Raw genomic sequence first — 24800 nt, 5'->3', positions numbered from 1 at the left:
TCATGTTCAGAAGAACTAAATTTACCAGTTATTAAATACCTAGCTTTTGGCACAGTAGCCTTCCATTCCGTACAGAGTAGCTTCTCTGGACCTCTGCCCAAAGTAGCATAACACTGGCCTCTCTGCACTGTGAAATACTTGGTGAATGAGCACTTGCTCCCCCAATATCCCTTCTCCCTTCCCTTTTCCTCTTTTCAGAGAGTATCAAGCTTTGAGAACAGACGGAAAAACGTAGAGGGTTGAATCGAGGGGCCAGTGCCTCATTCCCATCACTACTCATCAGGTCAGTCGGGAAACAATATTGGCAGTCACATTTATCCGCTCTGCGTGATTTGGATTAGCAAAATCGGTGAAACAGCGAAAGCCTTCCTTTTCGAGTGCGCACAAAGCCAAAAAAAAGGGTAAGGATCGCTTGGTCCTGGCTTCTCAGGGCCGAGCGTTTGCTCCCGCACACACCTGCGATCGGTTCCGAAACCTACTGGAACGGTATTTTAATCACTTTATACATGTGATGAGATTAGCATGACTGGGTGGGTGTCAGCTGCCCTTCCCCTTTCTTTGGGAAAGACGGCATAGATTGTCCTCCTTAAAACAGCACATTCTGCAATTGCAAAATCAAAGTATCAACACAAATACAAAGCACAGTGCCAGTCAAGCATCTAGAGAACATGAGCACAATTCACTTTTCAGCACTGCTGTACAACTTCTTGAACAAATGGAAACTGTTCAGCAAAAGTGCTCAAGTTAAGTTGCCATGTGTTATGCCTACTGTGCACAATTCAGTTTTGCCTTTGTATGAAAACAGTGATTAATTGGAGGCTAGTTTCAATGTGTAAGTATGACTCTGTTGCTCATAGAGCAGTGATTGCCAAATGGGGAGGCAGAATGCATCAATATGCTGCAAGAAGGCCTGAAGTGTGCCTTTAAAAATGACAGATGTATTTACCACTGTGTGCCTGTTAGATCAGGGAAGTTGTATTCCTTGTATTAGGGAAGTTCAATTGTATCAAAATAATCTGATTTAAATATTGGTTCTTCATCACCTTTACTGCCATGGAGTAAGCTTTAAAATGAGCTCCAGCGCATGCCTTATCAGATTAATTCTGAGTCTTTTCTTTAACTAGAATGTTGCAGACATTAATCTGGAGAACTGGGTTTGCTCCCTCACTCCTGCACACGAGCAGCAGATTTTTATTTGGTAAACTGGAGTTGTTTCCCCACTCCTATACAAGAAGCCTGTTGGGTGACTGTGGGCTAGTCACAGTTCTCTCAGATCTCTCTCAGTCATACTTGCCTCACAAAGGCCCCTTCTGCACATGCAAAATAATACACTTTCAATGCACTTTGAAGCTGGATTTTACTGTGTGGAATAGCAAAATCCACTTTCAAACAATTGTGGAAGTGGATTGAAAGTGAATTATTCTGCATGAGCGGAAGGGGCAAAAGTGTCTGTTGTGAGGGAAACCACTTTGAGATTTCTTACAGGAGAGAAAGGCGAGGTATAAATCCAAACTCTTCTCTTCTTCCATTGTCTCTCCATCCATCTCCTATGTCTTCATCCTCCACAGCCCCTCAGCAATCCAAGGAGTTGCCCAAGCTCTTAGATCATCCAAGATCAACAGCTCTGTGTGTAAACTGAGGCAAGACTTCCAGTATCTGTTGCCATGGGTTGGGGACCAAGTCCTGGGATTGCAACAGTTTTCAAATTCTAGATTTCTTTACATTGGTTAGGATTCCCAAGTGACTGTAATTCGTCACATCACTCCTTTCGAACAGGATTCTTCACCCAATTGTATAGATAAGGAGATCTAAAGTAAGGTAGTGCCAATGTACTGAGCCATAAGTTCTGTAGAAACACAGAATCATGACTGGATTTTCCATTCTCTAGAATCACCAGCAATACTACTGACCAGTCAGCACTGCTTTTGCCTCAAAACAAGCTGATGCATCTTCATAGAAATAAGGAAACAAACCTCAACGCTTCCAGAACAGACCATCTATATTACCACCTTTTTTCCACTTCTGCACTCACACACAAATTTGCTTAAACTTCATAATGGCTTGTTTTGTTGGAAAAATGAAATACAAGTGGGTGGTGGAAATTCTGGAGTCCAATACCGGATTGAGGAGATTGCACATCACCCCGCAGTACAGGTGTGGTAGACAGGAAGGCCTAAGGCATCAATAATGAACTCAGTCTTTCCCAGAAAGCACCTATGGCAGGAGGCCAGACCCCCAGAGGTTTCAATGCTCTCAAACATGTCAGGAAGTTGATAAGTTCTTCCTTTCAGAAGTCCTTTCAATATCTTAAATAAGATGGCCGTTTTACCCCTGGGGAATTTAAGGGGTTAATATTAGCAAAGTTCTGGGGATCTGAGGAGGCAAAGTATTAGAACACTGAAACTGACAACTTTAAGCTCCAGAATGGGGGTGGGAGGGGGGACGACTGAGGATGTTATTTTAAAAATACTGTGAGTATTATTAAATATTTTTTTAAAAAAAGATTTAGGATGAGTCACATGAGAGGTACTTCACAGAAAGAAGGAGCAAGAGAGGACTTGTGCCAAAACAAATTTAAACAATGTCATAAACTAGGTTAAAACCCTTCATACTCTTAGCTGTGTTTTGGCGTCCCTTCCCCCATCCACACACACACACACACACTGGCATGTGCAGTGAAGAATGCAGCATTCAAAGATGGTGCAGAAACACTGCACAGCACTGAGGCAAAAATACCTGGCAGCTGCTAAAACGAAACTTCAAAGACTCGGCTCACTTTGAAAAACCATCAGGCGGGAGCCGCTCTTCCCTCCTCAGCTTGCCTATAAGCCAGTGGGAGACTTAACCACTGCAGCATGTTTGGCAGCCTTCAGCCTCTTCCAAGCAGGTGACAGGACAACTGAACTGCACATGGACACACACACACAGAGAGATACACACTTCTGTGCTAGCAGGAAGTAGTGACCAAGCCAAGCAGGTACAGGTCTGCAACCAGCAACAATTACTACCCTAAAATCAACAATTACTACCCTAAAGTCTGCTAGGGAAAAGAGTGTCAGGCCACGCCATTATCAACCTGCCAGAGCGCACGTATCCAGACCAGCAACAGCTGGGCATGCCATCTCCGCCGCCCCAAGGCCATGGAGCCTCTTTCCTTTGTTCGCATGTAACTAGATCAATAGAGCTTACCAAGTACTTCTTATCTTTCTTTTGCAGGAAGTAACTCGCCTCTCCCAAAACAATGACTCTGTAGTACTGTCTTTCTCTGTCTTTCTCATGTTGATATTGGGGGAATGCAAAGGTGGGGGCTTTATGGGTTGAACCAAACTGTATATACTGGGGCCAGTGAGTTTGAATCTCAGATTCAGCTACCTGGCCGTTGGGCTAACACAGTTCTGATTAAAGCTCTTGAACCTTTCCTGAGTCTTGTCATTGACTGGAGTACCAGACCCTTACAAAGAGGCATGAAGGTAAAGGGATGATAGAATGATTAATACGACACAGACAGCTATGCCTGTCCCTCTTTCTTCTTTTTAGAGTTACTCTGACCTTCCCCTATCTTGGCCAATTAGAAACGTTAGAAATAACAGTAACCTCAGCCCTACAAACGTGCCTTACTCTGCAGACAGAGCAAGTATGAAGGCTCAGTGGCCGAACATCAGCTTTGCATGCAAAGGATTCCAGGTTCAATGCCCGGCATAACTGGCTGAAAGGACTGGTGGCAGGTGATATGAAAAAGATTTACCCAAGTCCATAGAAAACCACTGTGTAGTTCAGTGGTTCTCAACCTTCCTAATGCCGCGACCCTTTAATACAGTTCCTCATGTTGTGGTGACCCCTAACTCTAACATTTATCCATTTTACAGATGGAGAACACTGATGCAGAGAGTCTTAGGCGACCCCTGTGAAAGGGTTGTTCAACCCCCAGGTTGAGAACCACTGGTGTAGTTAGACCAGGGGTCTGCAACCTGTGGCTCTCCAGATGTTCATGGACTACAATTCCCATCAGCCCCTGCCAGCATGGCCAATTGGCTGAGTTAGACAATACTAACCTTGATAGACCAATAGTCTGACTCGGTATAAGACAGCTTCATGTGTTCAGTTACACAAAGCATCACAGTTCTTGAAAAGGTTGATTCAAATTCCAGCTCCATTATATAATTGTCAAATGTCCTTTTGGTAAGGTGCCCAATATTGGTGGGGAGACACTAATCTGTCAGAAAGGATCTTGTGAGGACAGATGAACTTGATAAAGAATGTACTGTTATGTACATTTAATGTACTGTTGAAGGCTTTCACGGCCGGAATCAACAGGCTGCTGTGGGTTTTCCAGGCTGCGTGGTCGTTGTCTGGTAGGTTTTGCTCCTACTGTTTCGCCTGCATCTTTATCGTGACATACTTTGGAAGATGCCAATGCAGGTGGAACATTAGAAGCAAAAGCCACCAGATCACGGCCACACAGCCCAGAAATCCTACTACAGCCCAACGGCCTTTCACTTCACATGTGATCAGTTATGTGATATCTTCAGATGCTTCATAATTATCACCCAGGAACACAGGTGATAACAGGGATTCTAAATGTAATGTAATGGCTTGGTATCACTGGATCTCTGGCCTAAAAAACATGACCTAACGATATTCAGGCTGCAATGCATCCAACACTGTTTCTCCATGATCACAACATAGAAACATTATATGATCTTCCCATGACTGTTCAGTTGCAATTTCTGATTTACTTCTACTGACTGGGTTGCTGGAGAATGAATCTAGCAGGTGAGGAGGGTAAACCAATAGTGGGGTGGGGGTGGGGGGTTTAACTGAACAGATTAGCTCTTCAACAAAGATGCTGGTAACAAGTTATGCACTTGTGTCTTTCTAGAAATCTGCCTACCACACAGGCATCAAATGAATAAAGGCCAGGGAAAGGGGCATTTGAGTTAGAATATGTTACCTAGAGTACTGCATACAGCATATGTGCCATACAGCTGCTTGCTCTAAGATCAAATGAGATGTTCATTGGCCAGGTGCAAACGCCAGAGATTTGAGATCCAAGTACAGCAACTCAAGGCTGAGGTTATGAAATTAGAGTCTTGTAGTAAAAGCAGCTGAGGATATTCCCGAGAGAGCCACATACAAGTGGCTAGAGTAGCTTTTGTTCTGCGAGCAGAAATATTGAAATCAGTGAAGCTGAAACGTCAAACACTAAAGTGGCAATTATCACAAAACACATTTGACTGACTGAAGGGTCCTCTCAGAGCAGCTGTTGACAAAATAGGAATGACCATCCTCTATGAATAACATAAACTTGCAATCTGCAAATAGGAAGATGATTGTTTACAAAAATTCAGAGCAAGAATATTTATACAGAGATTCGTTTGGCAAAAGAATATCTAAGTTCTTCAACTGTTTGCTTACAGTAGTAGCATCATTCATAGCTGAGGTTGGGGAAAGGATCACTTTTAGTCTATAGTTTGTTTTTGAACTGCTTCCACTCTTATTTTTAAAAGACTGATTTATGCTTTTGGCATTAGCTGCTTCAAGTGCAGGACTCAAATAACGCGGGAAGAAAACCTGTGCACTGAACCAGAGACTTCATAACCAGGTAGATGGAAACTTTGCTGTGGGAGGCAAAGTTTCAATTCTGCAGAAAATTTATTTAGATTATTTACAACCTGCCTTTCTCACTGAGATTCAAGGTAGATTACCAAGTACGGGGTGGGGGAAGAAATGTAATCATACCATATAGGACATTGAATGAACTAGATAATTGGAGCAGGAGTACAACACTGAATGTCAATATGAGCAATAAAAAGAACATACAGTTTAAGATATAAAATGAAGAATGCCAATACAATCAGGCCAGAATAGTGCTAGCAATGTCAAATTGTGAGATTGCTGCAATGTATGCAGTATTCACTTTCTACGCCCATATGAAGATGCCTTTCTGGACTGTTCTGTCCCACTACAGGTAATTACACTTAAACATGCCCTCCTGAACATTTCTGGTTTGCACATTTGCTGAATGACAGTACTGTGGGAGCCTTCCTGACCTCCCCCAGCAGCCATTTAACAAGGTGGGAGATTATCATAGAGACTATAAGAGAGCCAACAAGGTTGCCCATCTTACCAGTTTGCTTGGAGAACACTTCAACAAAAAATCTGTTCAGATGACCAATACTGAGGAACACAGCAAGAGAGGCAGTCTTGCAACTCTCGTGGGTGATAACCAGCTCCTTGAATTGAGCATGGTAACCAAGCAGTATTCAACACAGCAACTGCAGGATGGTTTTGACACACATGTTCTCCCTGACAACCAGGATTTCAATCATACGTCAGGGATTGGCTTTCCAAAAGACAGATAAGGAGCTATGCAGCATTACTGCACAACAGTATTCATATAAATGGAAGACAATGAATAATTTCTCACAAGGCTGTGTATCTCCCACACAGGAGAATACAGAAGAGGCAGGAGATACTGAGCTACAATTATTCTAGATTACCAAAAGGTTAGAGCACAACCTTGGTTCTACACTTGTGGGTTTTCCAAGCTATGTGGCCATGATCTGGTAGCTTTTGCTCCTAACATCTCACCTGTATCTATGGCTGGCAGCTTCAGAGGCATGTCACAGTGACATATGTTTATGTGTTTCTTTATATATTATTTGAAGGTTTTTTCACTTTTTGAGAATGGCAAGAACAGAGCTGCCTCCCTGCCCTCTCCTCCTCAATCCCTCAATCTATATTACTTTTGATGCAGCCCAGGATGGCATTCGTTTTCTTGGCTACCACATCACACTGCTTATCCATGGTCTACTAAGACTCCCAAATCCCTTTCACATGTATGCTGTCAAACCATGTATCACTCATTCTATATCCGTGCATTTCATTTTTTTTCCTGCCTAAGTATAGTATCTTGCACTTATCTCTGTTGAAATTCATTTTGTTAGTTTTGACTCAGCTCTCTGATCTGTCCAGGTCATTTTGAATTCAGGTCCTGTCCTCTGCGGTATTAGTTACTCTTCCTAATTTGTGTCATCTGTAACTTAGATTAGCTTGCCTTCTATTCCATCATCCAAGTCACTGATAAAAATATTGAATCTCACCAGGCCTGGGACAGAACCCTGTGGCACACTACTAGTCCCTTCTCTCCAGGATGAAGATGAGCTATTGGTAAACACCCTTTGGTTTGGGTCAGTCAACCAATTACAAATCCATTTAACAGTTGCACCGTCTAGCCCACATTTTATTAGCTTGTTTGGAAGGATATCATGGGGGACCTTGTCAAAGACCTTACTGAAATCAAGATATGCTACATTCACAGCATTCCCTTAATCTACCAAGCTTATAACTCTATTTAAAAAAAGAGATAAGACTAGTCTGACATTACTTTCTTTTGAGAAACCCAGTTTGACATTTAGGGATCATGGCATTCCCTTCTAAGTACTTACAAGCTGTCTGTTTAATGATCTGATCTGGAATATTTCCTGGTGTCAAGAAATTCAAGCATTGTTAGAACTTTGGTCAAGTTGCTCAAGCTGTGAAATTTTTCTGTCTCCTTTAATTGGACGGCTCTGTCCTGATCAGATTCTATTTCACCTGTTTGATGCTATGAGACCGAGCAGGGAGTATTAGCTTCCCATTTCAGTCTCTCAAAACATTAAAGAGACGTTGTGATTATCTGTGCTAGGCTGGCCCAAGTCACTAATTGGCTGACGTATAAGTATGATCAGAAGCTTGGCTCTGAGAAGCTCCACTCAAATTTGGCTCTAATTGATTGAATTAGATTCACCTGACCATGATTGATGAATCCTTATAAAAACTTACTATGGGGCTAGAGTTGCTATTCTGAACCTACCTGAAATGCTACAACTTCTATTTGACTGATGCTTGCTGGAAGAAACTAAGGCCAAAGCTAAAGGGATTTCTAGAACTGTGCTAATATTTGCATATTTGTGAGTGCTTTATTCTGCTTTATGTTTCAGCTAAACTTTTGCTATTTGCTATTTACACATATGTTATTATTCATGCTGGCTTTTATTTATTTTTATAAAACTTTTTTAAAAAATTGATCTGCTGCATGTCCACTTACTCTTAAGAGCCCACGTGAGCCAGGTGGCAAAAGCCTAGGCTGTTTTCATGACACCTGGTATTGGTGTCAGGCTGACTGGGTGGTAATTGTTTGGGTCTTCTTTTTTCTCTTTTTGAACACGGAGACAACATTAGCCCTCCTCCAGTCTGCTGAGACTTTTCCTGTTCTCCAGGAAGTCTCAAAGATTATTGCAAGATTCTCCAGGAATTCTCAAAGATCACTTTTGCCAATTATTTTAATACCCTGGGATGTGGTTCATCAGTCCCTAGAGATCTGAATTAATTTAAAGTAGCGAGGTATAGCTGTACTACCTCTTTATTTGTTCTGTGCTGAATTTCCCCTACTGCATCTTCTATTCCATTTCCTCTGGTTAAGCAATATTTTCCTTTTGGGAGAAGATTGAGGCAAAGAAGGTGTTGAGTAGTTCTGCCTTTTCTCGTCCCGTCAGCATTATGCTATCTTCTCCACGCAGTGGCCCTATCATATCCTTTTTCTTCCTTTGCTATGGGCATAACCAAAAAAGCTTTTTTATTATTTTAACCTCTCTAGCAAGCCTGAGCTCATTGTTCCTCCTCACTGTGTCTTCAAGATCTCACTTTTAAGAAAGTCCCATCCATCATGCACTATCTTCTCTTTCAGTATTCTTAACCACGGGACTACACCCAGTCATTTCCTAAGTTCACTGAATTCAGCTTTCTTAAAGTATGGAATCATGTTTGACTATGCTTGGCATCCCCTTTCCACTATATAACAAACTCCAGCAGAACATGGTCACTCCCACCTAAGGTTCCTACCACTTCCACCCCATTAACCAGGTCATCATTGTTGGTTAGGAGCAGATCTAAAACATCCAATCCCCTTGTTGCCTCTTCCACCTTTTGGACCATGAAATTGTCTGCAAGGTAAGTGAGGAATTTGTTGGTCTTGGCAGAGTCTGACTTTCAACAAATATCAGGAAAATTGAAATCTCCCATTACTACTACTCCTCTGTAAAAGTCTGGTCATGTTCCAGGAAGACATCATCCAATGCTTCAGTCTGGCTTAGGAATCTGTAATAGACCTCCCACAATGAGATCACTGTTGCTTCCCTCCCCTTTAATTTTTACCCAGATGTTCTCAACTTGGCTTCCAGGATTTAAGTCATGGACCTTCTCATAGGTATAAACATTCTTGACATATGTTATTTCTCCTTCTTTCCTATGAGTGCTGCTCCAGCATCCAGTGACCTTTGAGAAGGGGGATGAAAAGTTGGAAGGAACGCTAGAGAAAAAGGGAGTTCTGTTCGGCCTCAGGAAAAGAACAGAGACAGTTCAGGTCTGACTCAAGAAAAAGAGCAGCCAGAGAGAAGGATAGCTCTGCCTGGTAGTGTGGCAGAGCAGTTTGGCTCCATCTCTGAGAGAGAAGAGATTGGTCGATTATTAGGCCTGTCTCTGGTGATGAGCAGACCTTGTACCAGTTAGTTTGAGTCTGGGGAAAAGGCAGGTTGGTGTGGGTGAAATCCTGTGTGTGAGAGAGGATCCAACCTAGTGGCTAGTCAAAACAAGTCTGCTAGTATCAAAAGGATTATAGAAAAGTCTAGCTACACTCTGAAATCACAACCAGTTTAAATGTTTGTGCCTCTGTCAGGTTTCTACTTTGTCTACCAGGATACCTGCGCTGCTGGTTTGTTCCTTTAAAACCAACCTGTAAATGAATAAATCTTCCTAGTTATTTATATATTAATTTAGCCTCAGTAATCTCTATTACCTCCTTGTGTACCACAAAACTTACCTCACAGCAGTGAACCCAAGGCCGGTGTGGTGTAGTGGTTAGAGTACAAGACTAATCAGTTAAACCACGTTTGTTTCCCCATTCCTACACATTCCTGCTGGGTGACCTTCGACTAGTCACAATTCTTCGGAACTCTCTCAGCCCCACCTACCCCACAAGGTGTCTGTTGAGGGGAGAGGAGGGGAAGGAGTTTGTAAGCCCCTCTAAGTCTCCTGAGATGCAGTCCAGGAAAGAAAGGGGGGATATAAATCCAAACTCTTCTCTTCTTCTATACACTAGGTACCAGTAGAACACCTGTAAACTGAGGGGAAGGTTTATAGTTGGAGAGGAACCTAGATCCCAGAAATCTTAGGACGCTGGGTATGCCCCATCAGGAGGAACAAAAAGGCTTGTCACAATCACCCTCTCTTTTTCAGAAAACTTAAGAGCATGTATATTTTCTTAAAGTGGCTGCATCCAGGCCAATGTTCACAAACATTTAACAAATAATTCAGCAGTTCACCCAACAGCTAGTTGTGGCTCATTTCAATAAAATTAGGCCAAACAAAGTACAGAGTAGAATGGAATAAAATACTGTAGCACACACTCACCTTTTTATTTTTTTCTTTTAGTTCAGGCTTGAGGCATACTAGCAAAGTTACTATTGAGGGGCAAATTGACCAACCCCTGCTATTTCTGCAAATCAGCACAATCTGACACTACAGATGAGTTTACTAAGACGGAAGTCCCACTGATTTCAAGAGGGACTTACTCGCAAGCATACATACTACTTTTGGAACCAGCTGATTAAATCAATAGAACAGTCCGTTAAGATTGGAAGGTGTAACAAGAATCAGTTCAGTATTGGGAATAAGGCTCACCACCCACCAGCTCTACATAAACTACTAAGTTCATCTGAACAGTTAATAAAGTTACAGAAAATGCTGAAAGTCTTTTGGCATCTCAGACAACCACATTTATTGTGGCATGATTTTTTTTTGTCAGGAGGGACCCTGACAAGATATAGGTGGGTGAAGGAATGGAAAGCTACCAAGCAATTTTTTTATACTTGCAATACTGTGCTTAGTTATGATCACTTATATAAGACAGAAAGTTACAACAAAGAATTCCTACTACCTTACAAGGAGGTGAGAGTATCCACAAACTTTGGCTACGGGCAACCAGTCCATTCTAAATTGCAACTGATTCACTGTCTGCAAGAGAATTAAGAGATCTTTCTGAAGAGTGCAGAATGAATGAGGGGTATAGGAGCTTCTCATCCCGTCCCTTCATCCTCCTTTCAGCTGTGAGGAGGGTTGAAATCAAGAATAAGCACCAAGATAATGGGAATGAGAAGAATACTTACCCAGAAAGCAAAGTGAGGAAGGACGATCAGCTGTTATCTGGTTGCCACATTACACAAAATAGTACAAGATTTTGCTAGAGCCCAAACAGATGTTTTCCATAATAGCTGAAAGTTAAAATTACAACACTGCAATAGCCTTCCCTATTCCCTCACTTATGCTGTGCCCTTTCACACTCAGCACACATGTCTGAGACTGTAGTCTACCTGACTTCCTCACTTCCAAATAAGGGCTGACTATTAATATCAACACTACCTAGGAAAATAGAAGCACAGTATGGATCTGGAAAGATACTGCTATAGGGCTAAGCCTGAGGCTGCAAAGACTTCTACTTTTCCAGGCTTCAGGCAAGGACACCTAAGATTTGAATACAGAAGTCAGTTCTCAGTGAGGACTGCTGCAACCTACAATGATGGGCTCAGAATTACTTCAAACTAGGTTAAGATGTAACAGGAGCTGCATGACAAACCCAGTTGCACAGCCGGGTTGCTTTAATGTCAAGAAACCTGGCTTACGCTGCCATCAGTAAGGCTGCCATTATTCCTTCCTTAAATATTCCAGTGAGGGAACAATGTAACTCTGGGCAAATTCGCACATGCAGAATCATGCACTTTCAATCTACTTTCACAATTGTTTGAAAGTAGATTTTGCTATTTTGCACAGTAAAATCCAGGCGCAAAGTGGATTGAAAGTGCATTATTCTGCATGTGCGAAAGTGCCCTCTGTGATATCATCTACAAAGCAATGATCACTGGTGAACTTAGATAAACCACAGAGCTTTTGACAGCACATGGGAGGCCTTGTTGTGTCAAGTAAGGGCGACAGAGAATCATGTCAGTTGCTATTCCCCCCTCTATATCTCCTAAAACTAGAGCTATCCCCTTCTGTGGCATAGGAACAGCTTTCCCCATAGTGCTGCTGGAGAACTCCTTTAGGAAAAAACCTTTGCACCATGTGGCTGAAAGTAATGACCCTCACATGGCTATAAGTGGAATCCAGTGTTGACAGGGGTCTTTCTTGAGACTGCCTACATTCGCCAGAATGAGTGAAATGCCAGACAGCATAGCAAATAGCAGACAATTTATGGGGGTGGTCATAGAGCAGAGGAACTATAGCCCACCAAAGTTATAACTATTGAAATCCCAGAAATTTCTGGGACAAAAGTCGTTTCCCTTTGAGTTGAGCATTAATAGAAGGAAAAGATGATTATTAACATTATTAAAGAACCCTTCTGTTTCCTCCCATACTACAATTCTTCCAGCTGATCAGAAGAGTTAGCAGCTGCACTGCCTGCCCTGTCAAGCACAGGCAGCCAAAGAACAGAAGTGTCAGGGCCACTGTAAGCGGTGAACAATGGCTGCAAAGCTACAGGACCTCAGTAACAACTTGATGAAGGATGAAGCAACAACAGAAGGCTGCATACTTTAAATTTACAGGGATAAAAAGGATGAGGCTGGTGTTCATAATCCTCCAGGGGGGTGGAGGCAGGGAGATGTGGGTGCCTAATAAAACTTTTGGAAGGTCTTATACAATAGAAACAGAGAAGGTCTTCAATTCTCCTTTCTGATGTTAGTATGTCAACAGGCTTTCTGTCAGAACGCCCACTGTTATTTCTTATTGTCATAAAAATCTAAAACATGGAAAAGGAAACATGCTACATAAAATATAGGAAACAGTACTGCCAACAAGATTTCTATATGTGTAGGGCTCCCATAGCTAGAAAATATTTTATGCCATTAAAGGTTATGGGAATTGACTGAATTGAATTGAGCTAGAAAACATGTAAATTCAATCATCTTAAACAACGGAGTGGCTTCAATATTTGAAAACTGCTTTACTTTCAAAGGCCTGAAACTATTTTTTGGTGCTTAGGTTGGATTCATGCTTATATCACGTAAACATCCAACAGGAACAGCGACTCAGTACAAAATATTCAGTGTAGAAAGAAAGAAGATATGCTAGGATTCGCCATGCAAAGTGGCATTTTAGAACACTTACTACTTCATGCAGGTGTGTCTTGGAAACTAAATTTGATATAATCTATTCTTTCACATTACTCTTTTTATAGAAACACTGCTGACTTATAGATGTAGAAGACCAGACAGAGAGGATATGAGCAGAGTGATCTGTTGGCAGATTCAAGGAGATCATGTATCTTTAAAACATTCTACAGGCCTATGTGAAACATTACCCTTTCTTCTGAAGTTCTGACATCTCAAGAGTCAATTTTCAAACAATTCATTAACAATGTTAAGCACATGAGCGGTTGTGCAAGAGCTCTGTCATGCCCCCAGAGAAGCTTTTATTATTTTCCTATTAAGCATCAGTTATCCCTACAGTTGTAATGGTTTAGTTCCTTGTACAGTGTTCTAAGTGAGGGAATTTTAGTCAGCTCCTGTCCCTTTAAGAAATTTCTCTAGCAGCAGTCTTCCTTTATTACCCAGCAATGCCCCTGTTTAGCTCAGTCAAAGGTGCCTAGGGAATTGGAAGTCTGCAATATCTGTTATGTCTATGGTGCATAGACTAAAGTGTATATAGTCTAGAGAACATAAAGTTGAGGTGTCAACAGAAAGTAGAATCCAGATAAGACTGCAAGAACCAGAAGGAAGCAAGACAAGTGAACTTTCTTGAAAGGAGCCAAGAAAGAATAAAAGTCTACAGCTTCAAGTTTGTTCACCAGTCAAGCAAGTACCTTGTCTTAGTCAGACCCTGGGGTGAGTTAGGTTCTCAAATCTTCTAAGCAATAAACTTTGTTTTTGAACTGTTACACCTTGCTTGTGTGTCTCCCATTCTGTTCCAGCCAAGAACAGGGCACCTTCAGATTGTTTTACTTGGGGAACAGAACAAGCTCCTCTTTTTCTTTAGATAGGGGGAGTCACCTGAATTAGCCTTACAGAGTACTGCCCCAGATCGGCCACTGCAACCCTGAACACCTTACAGAACCAGCTCAGTGAGAAGTATTCAATTTTTTTTCTAATTGACATTCTTTCTTAAGTCAAAAGGCTTAAAATGTATTGAAGCTACTGGTACGCATTCCTCGGAATAATTAAGGAAATGGCAAACTATGCCTTCTCCCACTAGATCTCAAAGTAACGTTCAAAGGAAATAAAAACAAGCGGAAGCCCATAAAATATGCAAGTCATCAAAATGAGAAAACAGAAGCACACACGAAATCCTGTCCTCCTTCCCACTACGAGCACACCGCTCTGTCTTTACAGCCTTTTGTGTTGACAAGTTACCCCATAGAAACTAAAAAATTCACTATCAAAGCCAAAATCAATGGCAGGAGGAAGTGGTTCTATGAAGTCATGCCCAAACTCAGAGCATTACTTGGAGGGGGAGGGGGCAATGTGAATAACTCCTTCAATCCCCATCTTTCTCCCTCCTGGAACAACCTATATAGGAGACAAGCATGTCAATTTCAGCTCCTCACAGTTTCCTTTTAACCAACGCTCAATACTGTCAACATATCTTGTATTTTATATGCTTTTCAACATCTGAAATGTTTCATGTTTGCCACTCTGCAAACCCTGAATTGGGTGGAAAGGTGCCAAAGAAATGTACTGTCGAAGGCTTTCACGGCCAGAATCACTGGGGTGTTGTGTGGTTTCCAGGATGTATGGCCGTGTTCTAGTAGCATTTTCTCCTGATGTTTCGCCTGCATCTGTGGCTGGCATCTTCAGAGGATCTGATGGTAGTAAAGCAAGTGGAGTATCTATACCTGTTGCTGATTTTTCCAGCTGAATTAGTTTGCAGTGCCCAGACAGGAATCAAAGAACATGAAAGACGCTGCTGACTAATTCAGCCAGAAAAATCAGCAATAGTAAAACACGTGATAAACCAAGCTGGGAACAGAATATTATTTGAAAACACAGACATTCTGGACCACACTGACTATGTCAGACTGCACAGAGAAGCCATTGAAATCCACAAGCACATGGACAATTTCAACAGAAAGGAAGAAACCATGAAAATGAACAAAATTTGGCTACCAGTCCTGAAAAACACTAGAATTAAGACAGTGATTAATGAACACCACTCAGACAAAGGATGTTTCCAGGCAGTAAGCAATCAGAGGACTAGTGAACACCACCCAGACAAAGGATGTATCTAGGCATTAAGCAATCAAAGAGATCAAAAGGCTAGACTACTACAATGCAGATGCCGTCACTAACTGATTATGCTATCTTCATGGTTATTCACATGCTAAATGGGTGCAAATTGAGCTTGCTAATTGCACCCTTTACACTTGTTAACAGGCAAATAGTTCTTTCTCCCACCCTGGACATTCCACAGGCATATATTTTCCACTTGCTTTACTACCATCTGATCCTCTGAAGATGCCAGCCATAGATGCAGGAAAAAAAATCAGGAGAAATTGCTACTAGAACACGGCCATACAGCCCGGAAACCACACAACACCCCTGCCAAAGAAATGTTTGAAATAAATAAATATTATGGTCCTGGAGCATATTTAGCACCTACCATATACGTGTGTATGGGAAGGGGGACTTTTTCTTTCAGCATATTTCCAAGGTCAATAATAGCAAGCCATCCCAACTAACCAAGTTAATTAACAGGAACAGGGCAAACAGGCAAGTGATGATTACCATGCTGTTGAATTGCAGGGGCAGCCAGGCTAGAAGGATGGAAGCAGTTTTCCTAATTTTTAAAAAGTGGGAATACGAACTTCATACATGTACTGCTGGTGGGTAACAATTAAAAACTTAATCACCTTGCTTGGATATTGGACGAACAGAAGTGTGCAAAAACATATCTAAGGGTAAAAAGTTACAAGCTGGATAGGAGAGTCAGCAATAGTGTGTTATTGCAGAGAAAGCACACACCATGCTACAATGTACTGATGAGGCAACCCAACGGGAATATAAGCAATGCCAGCAAAAACCTCATTAATGCCAAGGAAAGTAGTGAAAAGCACCCTCTGTGCACATCAGTTGATTCTCCCTTCCCACACCCACTCCACATCATCTTTCTTAAATATTACATTAGATTCTAGTACTGACCAAGAGTTTTGAAGTTGAAAAGGATGAAGTAGACAATATCCCTAGAAGGCTAAAGAACATGATATCCAAACTGAAATAAAGCTGAGGTAGATCAGGAGGCTTAAGCCACAGAAGACTGAAAAGTACTCAACGACAGTCTTCAAAAATACATAAAATTAGTTAACTTAAGCAGAATAGGGATAGATGTCAGTGGCTTGTTGTGTCAACATTTATCCTGCAGCTCAGAACAGACTTATTTCCATCATCTAAACACTGATGGGGCAGGGCAGGGGGGAAATCAAACACAATAGTAATGTTGAAGAAGGAGACCTCCCCCTAGTTCACCTGGGTTAACATCTCTGTAACACGCGGGGGAAAAGACAGTATACACTCCCCAAGAACACAAGCAAAATCTGCCCACATTCCCAGGGACAAACCATCCAGAGATAAGAAAGACACATTCCCTCCCGCTTTGGCTGAATATTCCTTTTATTTTGCCTACCTCATACCTGGGCAGGAACATTCTTCTACTTTTTTCTCCAAGGCACTGCATGTCAAGTTTCAGGTGGAAAACACAGTGAATCAAAGTCTCAGTTCAGATGTGACACAAAGCCACAGGTTAAATAAAACTAGCAATGGTTGATTGAACTCAGGCCTTCCCAGTAAACTACCTGAAACCAGAATCTGCCAATGGTCAATTTTACTCTTTAACTATGGTTTCCCGTGATGTACAGATAGGAAATCCTAGTTAATCCTGACTTGATGCTCCTGACACTTCCCAGACTACAGAGATGTCTGGCAAGAGCTGCCCAAAATCACTCTGGTTTCACTACCTCTCACTAGCAGTTTTCCCTGTTTGTGCAGGTTTCGACCTACAAGGAGCAAGAATGCTGGCATTCTCCATCCTTACATAGCAGCCAAAGAAATCGAAAGCAGGAGGGTGGAGGGGCAGGTATGGGAGGTGGGTAACTCTCTCAGAGCTGTCTCACAGCTGCTAGGAAGCAGAGATAGCTTTTCCAGCCTGTGGCACTGCAGGCCTTGGAAGCATGCTCCCATGTCTCCCACCTAGTCAGCTGGTGCAAAGGAACAGGTTTAGGAAGCATACACCTCCTCCCTCACTTGTAGCACCATCACCAGGCAGCTGAGGTAAGCACAGGTCTGGAAGAAGTGCAACTCACTGCCACTACCTATACCACTGCCAGAAATGCTTGCAAACCAGGCCACCCCTAGACCTATCTTATTGTCACTAGCATAAAACAAGAGCATCTATAGGTGCCACCATGCAGTCCAGGATAGCTGCCAGGTCTTTTATATGCTGTGCCTGCAAGATCTGTCAAGGCAAGTCAGGTGTAAATAACTTGACAGCCAAACCTTGGTTTCACAAATTATCTATTGTCAAAAGTAAGCTATAGCTTTGTGTTATATCTGAACTGAGCCAATATCTGCACTGAATAAATGCCAAACATTTGTTCAGGATTCACAGTGGAAGGAAAAGAGTCTTACCTATCACCACCTCCACCTCTCTCTCATTCTGCAATGGTCCTATGAATGATGGATGATCTGAGTTGCTACTGGGCGATTACCCACCGCCAGCTGTTCCCCGCCCTGGCGCAAAAAGTCCTGCCGGAAGTGCTTCCGCTTTCCCTGCGGAAAGCAAGAAGCACGCGCGGGGCAAGAGGAAGTGTGTCGGGACAAGAAATCTAGCCCTGACGTACCTCCTCTCTCGGTGCACCGCAAAGAGAAAGCATGTCGGGGCAAGGTTTCTTGCCCCAACAAGCTTCCAGTCCCGCTGCGTGCCCCAGCACTGGTGGGTAATCAGCCACTAAGTACATTATTAGCCATGTCAGTCTAAAGCCATAAGCAGTTGATTTAGCTTACCTGAGAGCCAAAGATACAGATCTGTTGTCAGCTGTATGTGTGTCTGTTTGAAAGGCCCAAAATGAGCCTCCTGGGTTGAATGGCGGCCGGTAACTGGGAGGAGAGGTTGTGCTTGGTCTGCTCATAGCGCCATTCATCAGATTTAAGTTGGTTAACTGAAAATTTAAAAAGAAGAGGAGGGAAAACACTTTATTTGAAAGGCTCAAAGAAACAGCGACAAGGCTATCTGGAATATATCAGAGTCAAGGTATTTTCCATCTCTAACAGATTCTGCGCATATTTACAGAGACATAGGATGCTGCAGTAAAAGGTGTTATCTGACTAGCCTCAGCTTCTAAAACCTATTGAGGCACTGAGGGTTAGTCACTCTCTCTTCCCCTAGCCTTCTCCATGGGGCTGCTGTGAGGGAGAGGCATATAAAATGCCTTTAAGCTCCTTGAAGAAACGACAGGATAAAAGAGCAGTAACAATAACATTAAAATATTTATCATATGACTGCAATGCTCTTTGGAGATGACCCCTTGCCTTCCGTCACTCTGGTGGTAAAATGAATGACATAAGAACTCTGTGAGCAGAACTGTGTTTACATGGATTGTTAGCCAACTCCACCCTGTCCCAAGAGTTCAGGGCTGGTTGCAACACATTTGAAGCTAGAACATAAACAATAAAAACAAACTATATAGCTTACAAACACTAACACAATAAGATAGCTACCTCAATCCAGCATCAAATCTGGCAGCGCCTCTGTGGTGCTCCAGCTCGGAAAAATCTCCAGGGGAAAGATATTTTATAAGAGCAGAGCATCCACGAAATTGCCATAACAAAGGCACGCTCAGAAGTAACATCAGAATTAACAGGGTGTTCTCTCAGTTGATGAGACTCAACAAAGGCAAGCAGATATATAGTGTGCTGTTAAGGACACCCACGGCAAGCACTCCAAGGATTATGTTAATGTAATATCAAAAAGTTTGCCTTCCCAGGAGAACAACATTAAGCTCTCATTTTATTCCACAGGTCTTCTTCTGGTGAAACTAGCCTTCTGCCCTCTATTGTGCAACTGCTGAACTAGCAATACAAATAAAAGTTACCAATCTGAAAAAACTATGGGGCCACTGTGACAAAAATGCCAGTTTGGATGTGGGAAATGAAAACTCCCAATCAAAATGCGGAAAGCTTGTTTCCATGGATAACAGTGGGTTAGACATTATTGGAGCCTTACCTATTTATTTGATGTATTTATATTCAGCTTTTTTCAGCAACTGTCTATCAAAGTGGCTTCCACCAATGAAGAGGCAGGCCTGCCCTCTTGCTTGCAATCCCCACCCCAGAAATACACACAAAAATGACAACACAGGGGAAAGGAGGTAAAGGGCGTAAAAGGTAGGGGAGGAAGATCAGCTTACAGTTTATCTGCTTCATGGGATTACTGCAAAGTTAAAACGAAATAATCCTAGAAAAACTACCATGCTTTTCTTAAAGGAGTGGCAGGATAAATGTGACAATAACACAGTCCAGGTGCATTAACGCTCTGGATAGTTAGCACAAACTGACATCTGGCAAACTGAGAATGTCATTTCAGAGAAAAGGTTTCTCTCTCAGGCCTGTGAAGGAAAAGTTAAATAAACGTGCGGTGAGCCGTAGGAAAATCTAAGCCTAACCATCAGGTCAGGGGGATGAGGAAGTGTGACTTCGAGGATCTACACACTACTTCGTCCCATCTGTCCGCCAAAAAAATCAAGCTGTTTGGCAGTGGCGGGGGAGAGGTGGACGTAGACTGAGCAAAATGTAGTTTGAGTGAAGAAGCTGGGTTTCCTTGGTATAGCATTTGTGCACTCTGTAAGTCATGAGGAGCTTCGCTTCCAGTCAGGAACATCTGACCATTAATACAGGTCTCTTCTCCCAGAACAAACGTCCATTTAAGCCAGCTGTTTCACTATTCCATCTCATCTTTACAACTCTTCCCACCCACCACCCACCTTGGCGCATTCTCCCTCCAATACAAAAACGCTGTTTATTTTAAAGCTGTCTTTCCAAGTGAGGCAGGTGTGTAAACAGTCGAGTGTGGCGGGTAAGGACATTTCACACATTCCACGTAGACAGGTGTTTAAATTACAGCAGGATTAAATACAGGCAACAGACTGAAAAGCAAGCACGCGCGCACACCCAGCTACAGAAATCTTATTCAAACCAGCCCACCAGCTTGGTTCATTTTGATATGTACTCCTCCTTGCATTGATTTGTTTCAGCTGCTATAATTAGCTTGCCAGATTGGTGGATTCCTTGGGCACCTCTGTAACATGTTACACCTCTACACAGCAGCTCTGGTTTGAATTACCTGATAGCCACAGTCTTACACAGATAAACTTTCAAGCGGTCACCAATGTGCTTGCTCACGGGCATCAGCATTTTTTCCTGTCAAGTCACAGCCAACTTATGGCAACCCCACAGGGATTTCAAGGCAAGAGATGTTTAGAGATGGTTTGCCATTGTTGCCCATCTGTGTGATGACCCTGGTATTCCTTGATGGTCTCCCATCCAAATACTGACCAGGGCTGACCCTGATTAGCTTCCAAGATAGGGAGAGAACAGGCTAGCTTGCTATAAACTAAAGACATGCAAGTAACACAATGAGTTTCTGGAAGAAATAGGATTTGTTGGCACAGGAACACTGGATCACATTATGCCAGATGCATATTTAAAGATGACTTAAAGATACATATTTAAGATGGTTTATTCAAAAAAGCCAGAGTGGTGTAGTGGCTAAAATTGGGGAGACCCTAAGATGACCCTTAGTAAAACAGAGGTCAGAAGTCTTTTTTAAAATAACTTGGTTTGAAATGTAATCTGCATAATACAACAATATAGTCTCTGCTTCAATAATCAAGCAGTATCTTTTACAAAGGGCATAAGGCTGCACCATAATGGAACGCAGGCCACTTTTATAAAGGGCATGGGATCCTACAATCCTATTTTTTGTCTGATATTTTTCCACTGTTTCCAATTTTTGTGATTCAAGTTCTAGTTCTATTGCACTATTCATTGAATTTCTTATGTTATTTGATTGCATTGTCTTACAATCATGTAACCTGTCTTAACTTTCAATGAGAAACGTGGTTTGATCTAGGGATCAGGGATTGGCACGACAATGCATATATGTTCACTGATCCTACTGAGATCACTTCAGTTTTATTCCTAGTGAATAGTCACTCTGCAACTACCCTAGCACTCTAATGAGGTACTGGGTACTTTATGACTCTACCTACTAATCAAACAACATAAGCCTTTACTTTCCATTCCATGGAGAACATTGATCTTCCCAATTTCTCTTACTTCTGGTTGAGATTATTTACAGGTGCAGTAGGAGTCCCATGGCGAGAGCGGTAAGCTGCTGTTCTGCAGTCAAAGTTCTGCTCACAACATGAGTTCAATCCCAGCAGAAATCGGTATCAGGCAGCCAGGTCAAGGTTGACTCAGCCTTCCATCCTTCCGAGGTTGGTAAAATAAGGACCCAGCTTGCTGGGGATAAAGTGTAGATGACCAGGGGAGGTAATGGCAAACCACCTGATAAACATAGTCAGCCTAGTAAGTTCTGTGTTGTGATGTCACCCCAGGTCATAAATTATGACCTGATGCTTACACCCATGGATCAGTAATGACCTTTACCTTTTACCCTTAAAGGTACTAGGCCACCTTACAGTCATGTTAAAGTAGATTTTGCATGTTCAGTCTCTCAAAAATGCACCCAAAGATAAAATGCCAATAAACTGTCCTACCAACTGATAAAACTAAGATGTGCTTTACTGCAAATACTCATGTAAGTGGGTGTTCCCAAACAGTAGGTAATTTTATTACAGTTTGACACTGGGCATTATACCTTCCCCCCTTTGTTTCAGCATTCTCCCAGCACTATGTACTGAACTTTGAAGGTTGCCCCAGATGTGCTAAAATACTCATTTTAGGGGCAAACCATATTTTCAACCATTTTCACAGAGTATTCAGAAGACAAGCGGATGACATTTCACCCACCCCCATTACAACTTCTTTCTGTTTCTTGAAAGTCTGAATAGCCTCTCCCTCTTTCCTGTTCCCACCCACCAGCCAAACACAGCAGGATTCAAACCTAGGTCTCCAAAACCCTAGTCTGCAATTTTAACCACTATACCATATTGATTTTTGTGGGGTGGCTTATGTTGAATGGTAGCAAGCAGCCAGGAGTGGGCATGTCATGAAAGTCATTTGGGGTTGCTGCTAGGCCTGGCCCCAGTGAATCTTCTGTCAAAGGATGGATGACGGAAAGGATAAATTTTGTCACCAGATATTACTATCTCAGCATTTTATTTTAAACTGTTTTAAATTATATAAATTCTTAACTGGTTGATTTTAACTGTGGATTTATATTTTTAATGTTGTGGAATGTTTGTACTATGTTGTGACCCGCCCAGACCCCTTTGGGGATTGGGCAGGATATGAATCCAAACAAACAAACAAACAAATAAATAACCCTGGAAAGGGCCTCACTACCATCCCCCGCTTTTTACTGACAGAAACCAAGACTTGAAAGGTGGCAATATTGTTGCAGTTGTCTAGCAATAGCTACTCAGAATATTTGTTTCTTAAAGCTACAAGCACTACTTCTATCAAATTGGGAGAACCTCGCAATTTTCTTTTAAGATTTCACATTTTCTAGCAAATCTGGGGCTTTTTTCAGGTTTGCAGAATTGGTCCTATCTGTCCATGGCCTCAGGCTTCAGATTTAAGTATCCAAATAAGGGGCCCATATTAATATTTAGACATATGTTTTTAAAAATAAAATTTATTATTTTTTCACAAAACATTATAACAACAACAAAAAAGAAAAAGATACTGTGGAAGAAATAATAAGTATAAAGTTTAAACATAGGGATATGCACCAATTATCATACTAAAGAAACATAAAATATAATTTAAAATAAAGAAAATTTTGATATATGAGATTTAGAGTTATTGATGACACTAAACTCTTACTAGGAGAGTACTTAGTCCATCACTATAGTTCTTTTCAAGCAGCATCTACAATTACTGTTTTGTTTAAGAGTTATTTTACTACTGGCACAAGAGAACAGCATTAGATCTGGTTATCATTTCCTTTCACTCACTTCTTCAGTTCCTTACAGCAGCAATGTATATGGGGGAATCCACCTGATATCATCCTCTGTTCATCTTGCTTCTGTGTTTTCTACCATGTTGCTACAAACTTTCCAGAACCTGATTTGGTACTATCTTTTTGTAAAAAATACAATAAAAGCACTTTCAGATATTGTGTGAATGGGAAGGTGCACATTTTTGCAGATTCTTCTCACCACAGTACCATTTTACTGCCTTAGACCCAATGATGGGATTCAGCAGGTTCGCACCACTTTGGCAGAACCGGTTGTTAAATTATTTGAATCCCACCACTACTTAGACCCCACATACATTTCTCAAAGGTTTTTTTTTTAAGAATTGGGATTGTTACAGCACTGTTACAGCACTGTAACAATCCACTGCCATGATCTACTAGTTCTCAGCTTTCTCTTTTTTTAAAGAAAAAAGTTACATAGAGCCCTTTTCATTGTGGACTTATAAGGGGAAAGATTTTTAAAGAGAAATCTCAACACACTGTGCAGAAGCAGTAAGTTTTTCTTATGGATCCATCTAAACATCCCAGATAAGCTGACATGCCCTTCAAAGACTCCAAAAGCATGCATGTGACCAGACATGGCTGGGGGGAAGGGTAGGTTTAACATACTGGTGATATTCATTTGCAATATTTGCTTTCTATAGGAGGCTGGAGGTGGGCCATGACTTAAAATGCCATTCTGCTCTTGACTGAGGTCTATTTTCAACCACACCCATACAGTACAAATCTACCCTGAGGCAATTTCATTTCATGCGCGTATCTGCATTTGCAAGAAGAAGAAAACAGAGTGCGAGGACTAATAGGTTTGAGAGGTGTGAAATCTGTGCGTGTACCAAAGCTGATCTGGCTAGAGGCCCATGACATTCCTCCCTGCTTGCTGAGCTTACCAGCTTACAGGATATGCACATGCATGAAAAAAAGCATGAAAGTGTTCTAGTCTCCCGAAAATGTTCCAGACAAAGACCTGCCAGAGACATTCCTGGGAAACCTGACAAACTTGCAGATTCGTTTGTACTGTCTCCAGCGTATGCATTCATTTAACCAAAAGGGGAGGGGGGGAGAAGCAGTTTGTGCTGCAGCGGATGGCTGGACTTGCCTCTTGCCATTACTGAGTCGAGCTCTGAATTAAGTACTCTATGCTCCAAAACTTCTCAGTGGGAGTTATTTCTATAGGGCACGGAGATGCCAAATGTTTGATGATCAGGGGATAATCCTTCCCACAACAAAAGTTCATTGAAGTTCAGCCTGGTTCAGCTGGCAGCCTTCTGCAAATCACAAGGCCCATTCCAACAGCACAGAAGCCTCAGCAGCTGGAAAGCAGCAGGAACACACTGCTCGAGAGACACCTTCCTTCTATTAACACGTTAGGCTTCAACTGGCAGGTCATGCCCTACAAGGGGATCAAATCATGAGGTGAAATGGACCGCACCCACTGCTATTTTTATTAAAGTAAACAGAACAAGAATGGCTGATAGGAAGGACAGTGAAAGAAGAAGAAAAGGAAAGGCTGGGATATATGGTTAAAGGTTGCATGCAAGGGTTAAAGATGGGAGCCTGGT

At 42.0% G+C, this 24800-nt stretch overlaps 1 protein-coding gene across 5 annotated transcripts in view; it reads right to left on the bottom strand.

Moving 5' to 3' along the window:
• TTLL5 (tubulin tyrosine ligase like 5) overlaps positions 1-24800 on the bottom strand; it is a 163471-nt gene that overhangs the window by 63217 nt on the left and 75454 nt on the right. For all 5 annotated transcript variants that reach the window (XM_048484960.1, XM_048484959.1, XM_048484958.1 and 2 more), the window contains exon 30: positions 18084-18238. In XM_048484960.1, the coding sequence (XP_048340917.1) occupies positions 18084-18238 (155 nt within the window). The remainder of the gene's footprint in view (positions 1-18083; positions 18239-24800) is intronic.

This window comes from Sphaerodactylus townsendi, linkage group LG02 (genome assembly GCF_021028975.2).
Source record: "Sphaerodactylus townsendi isolate TG3544 linkage group LG02, MPM_Stown_v2.3, whole genome shotgun sequence".
Lineage (NCBI taxonomy): Eukaryota > Metazoa > Chordata > Lepidosauria > Squamata > Sphaerodactylidae > Sphaerodactylus > Sphaerodactylus townsendi.
The sequence above is the reverse complement of the archived record's forward strand: the minus strand, read 5'-3'. Positions and strand labels throughout refer to the sequence as shown.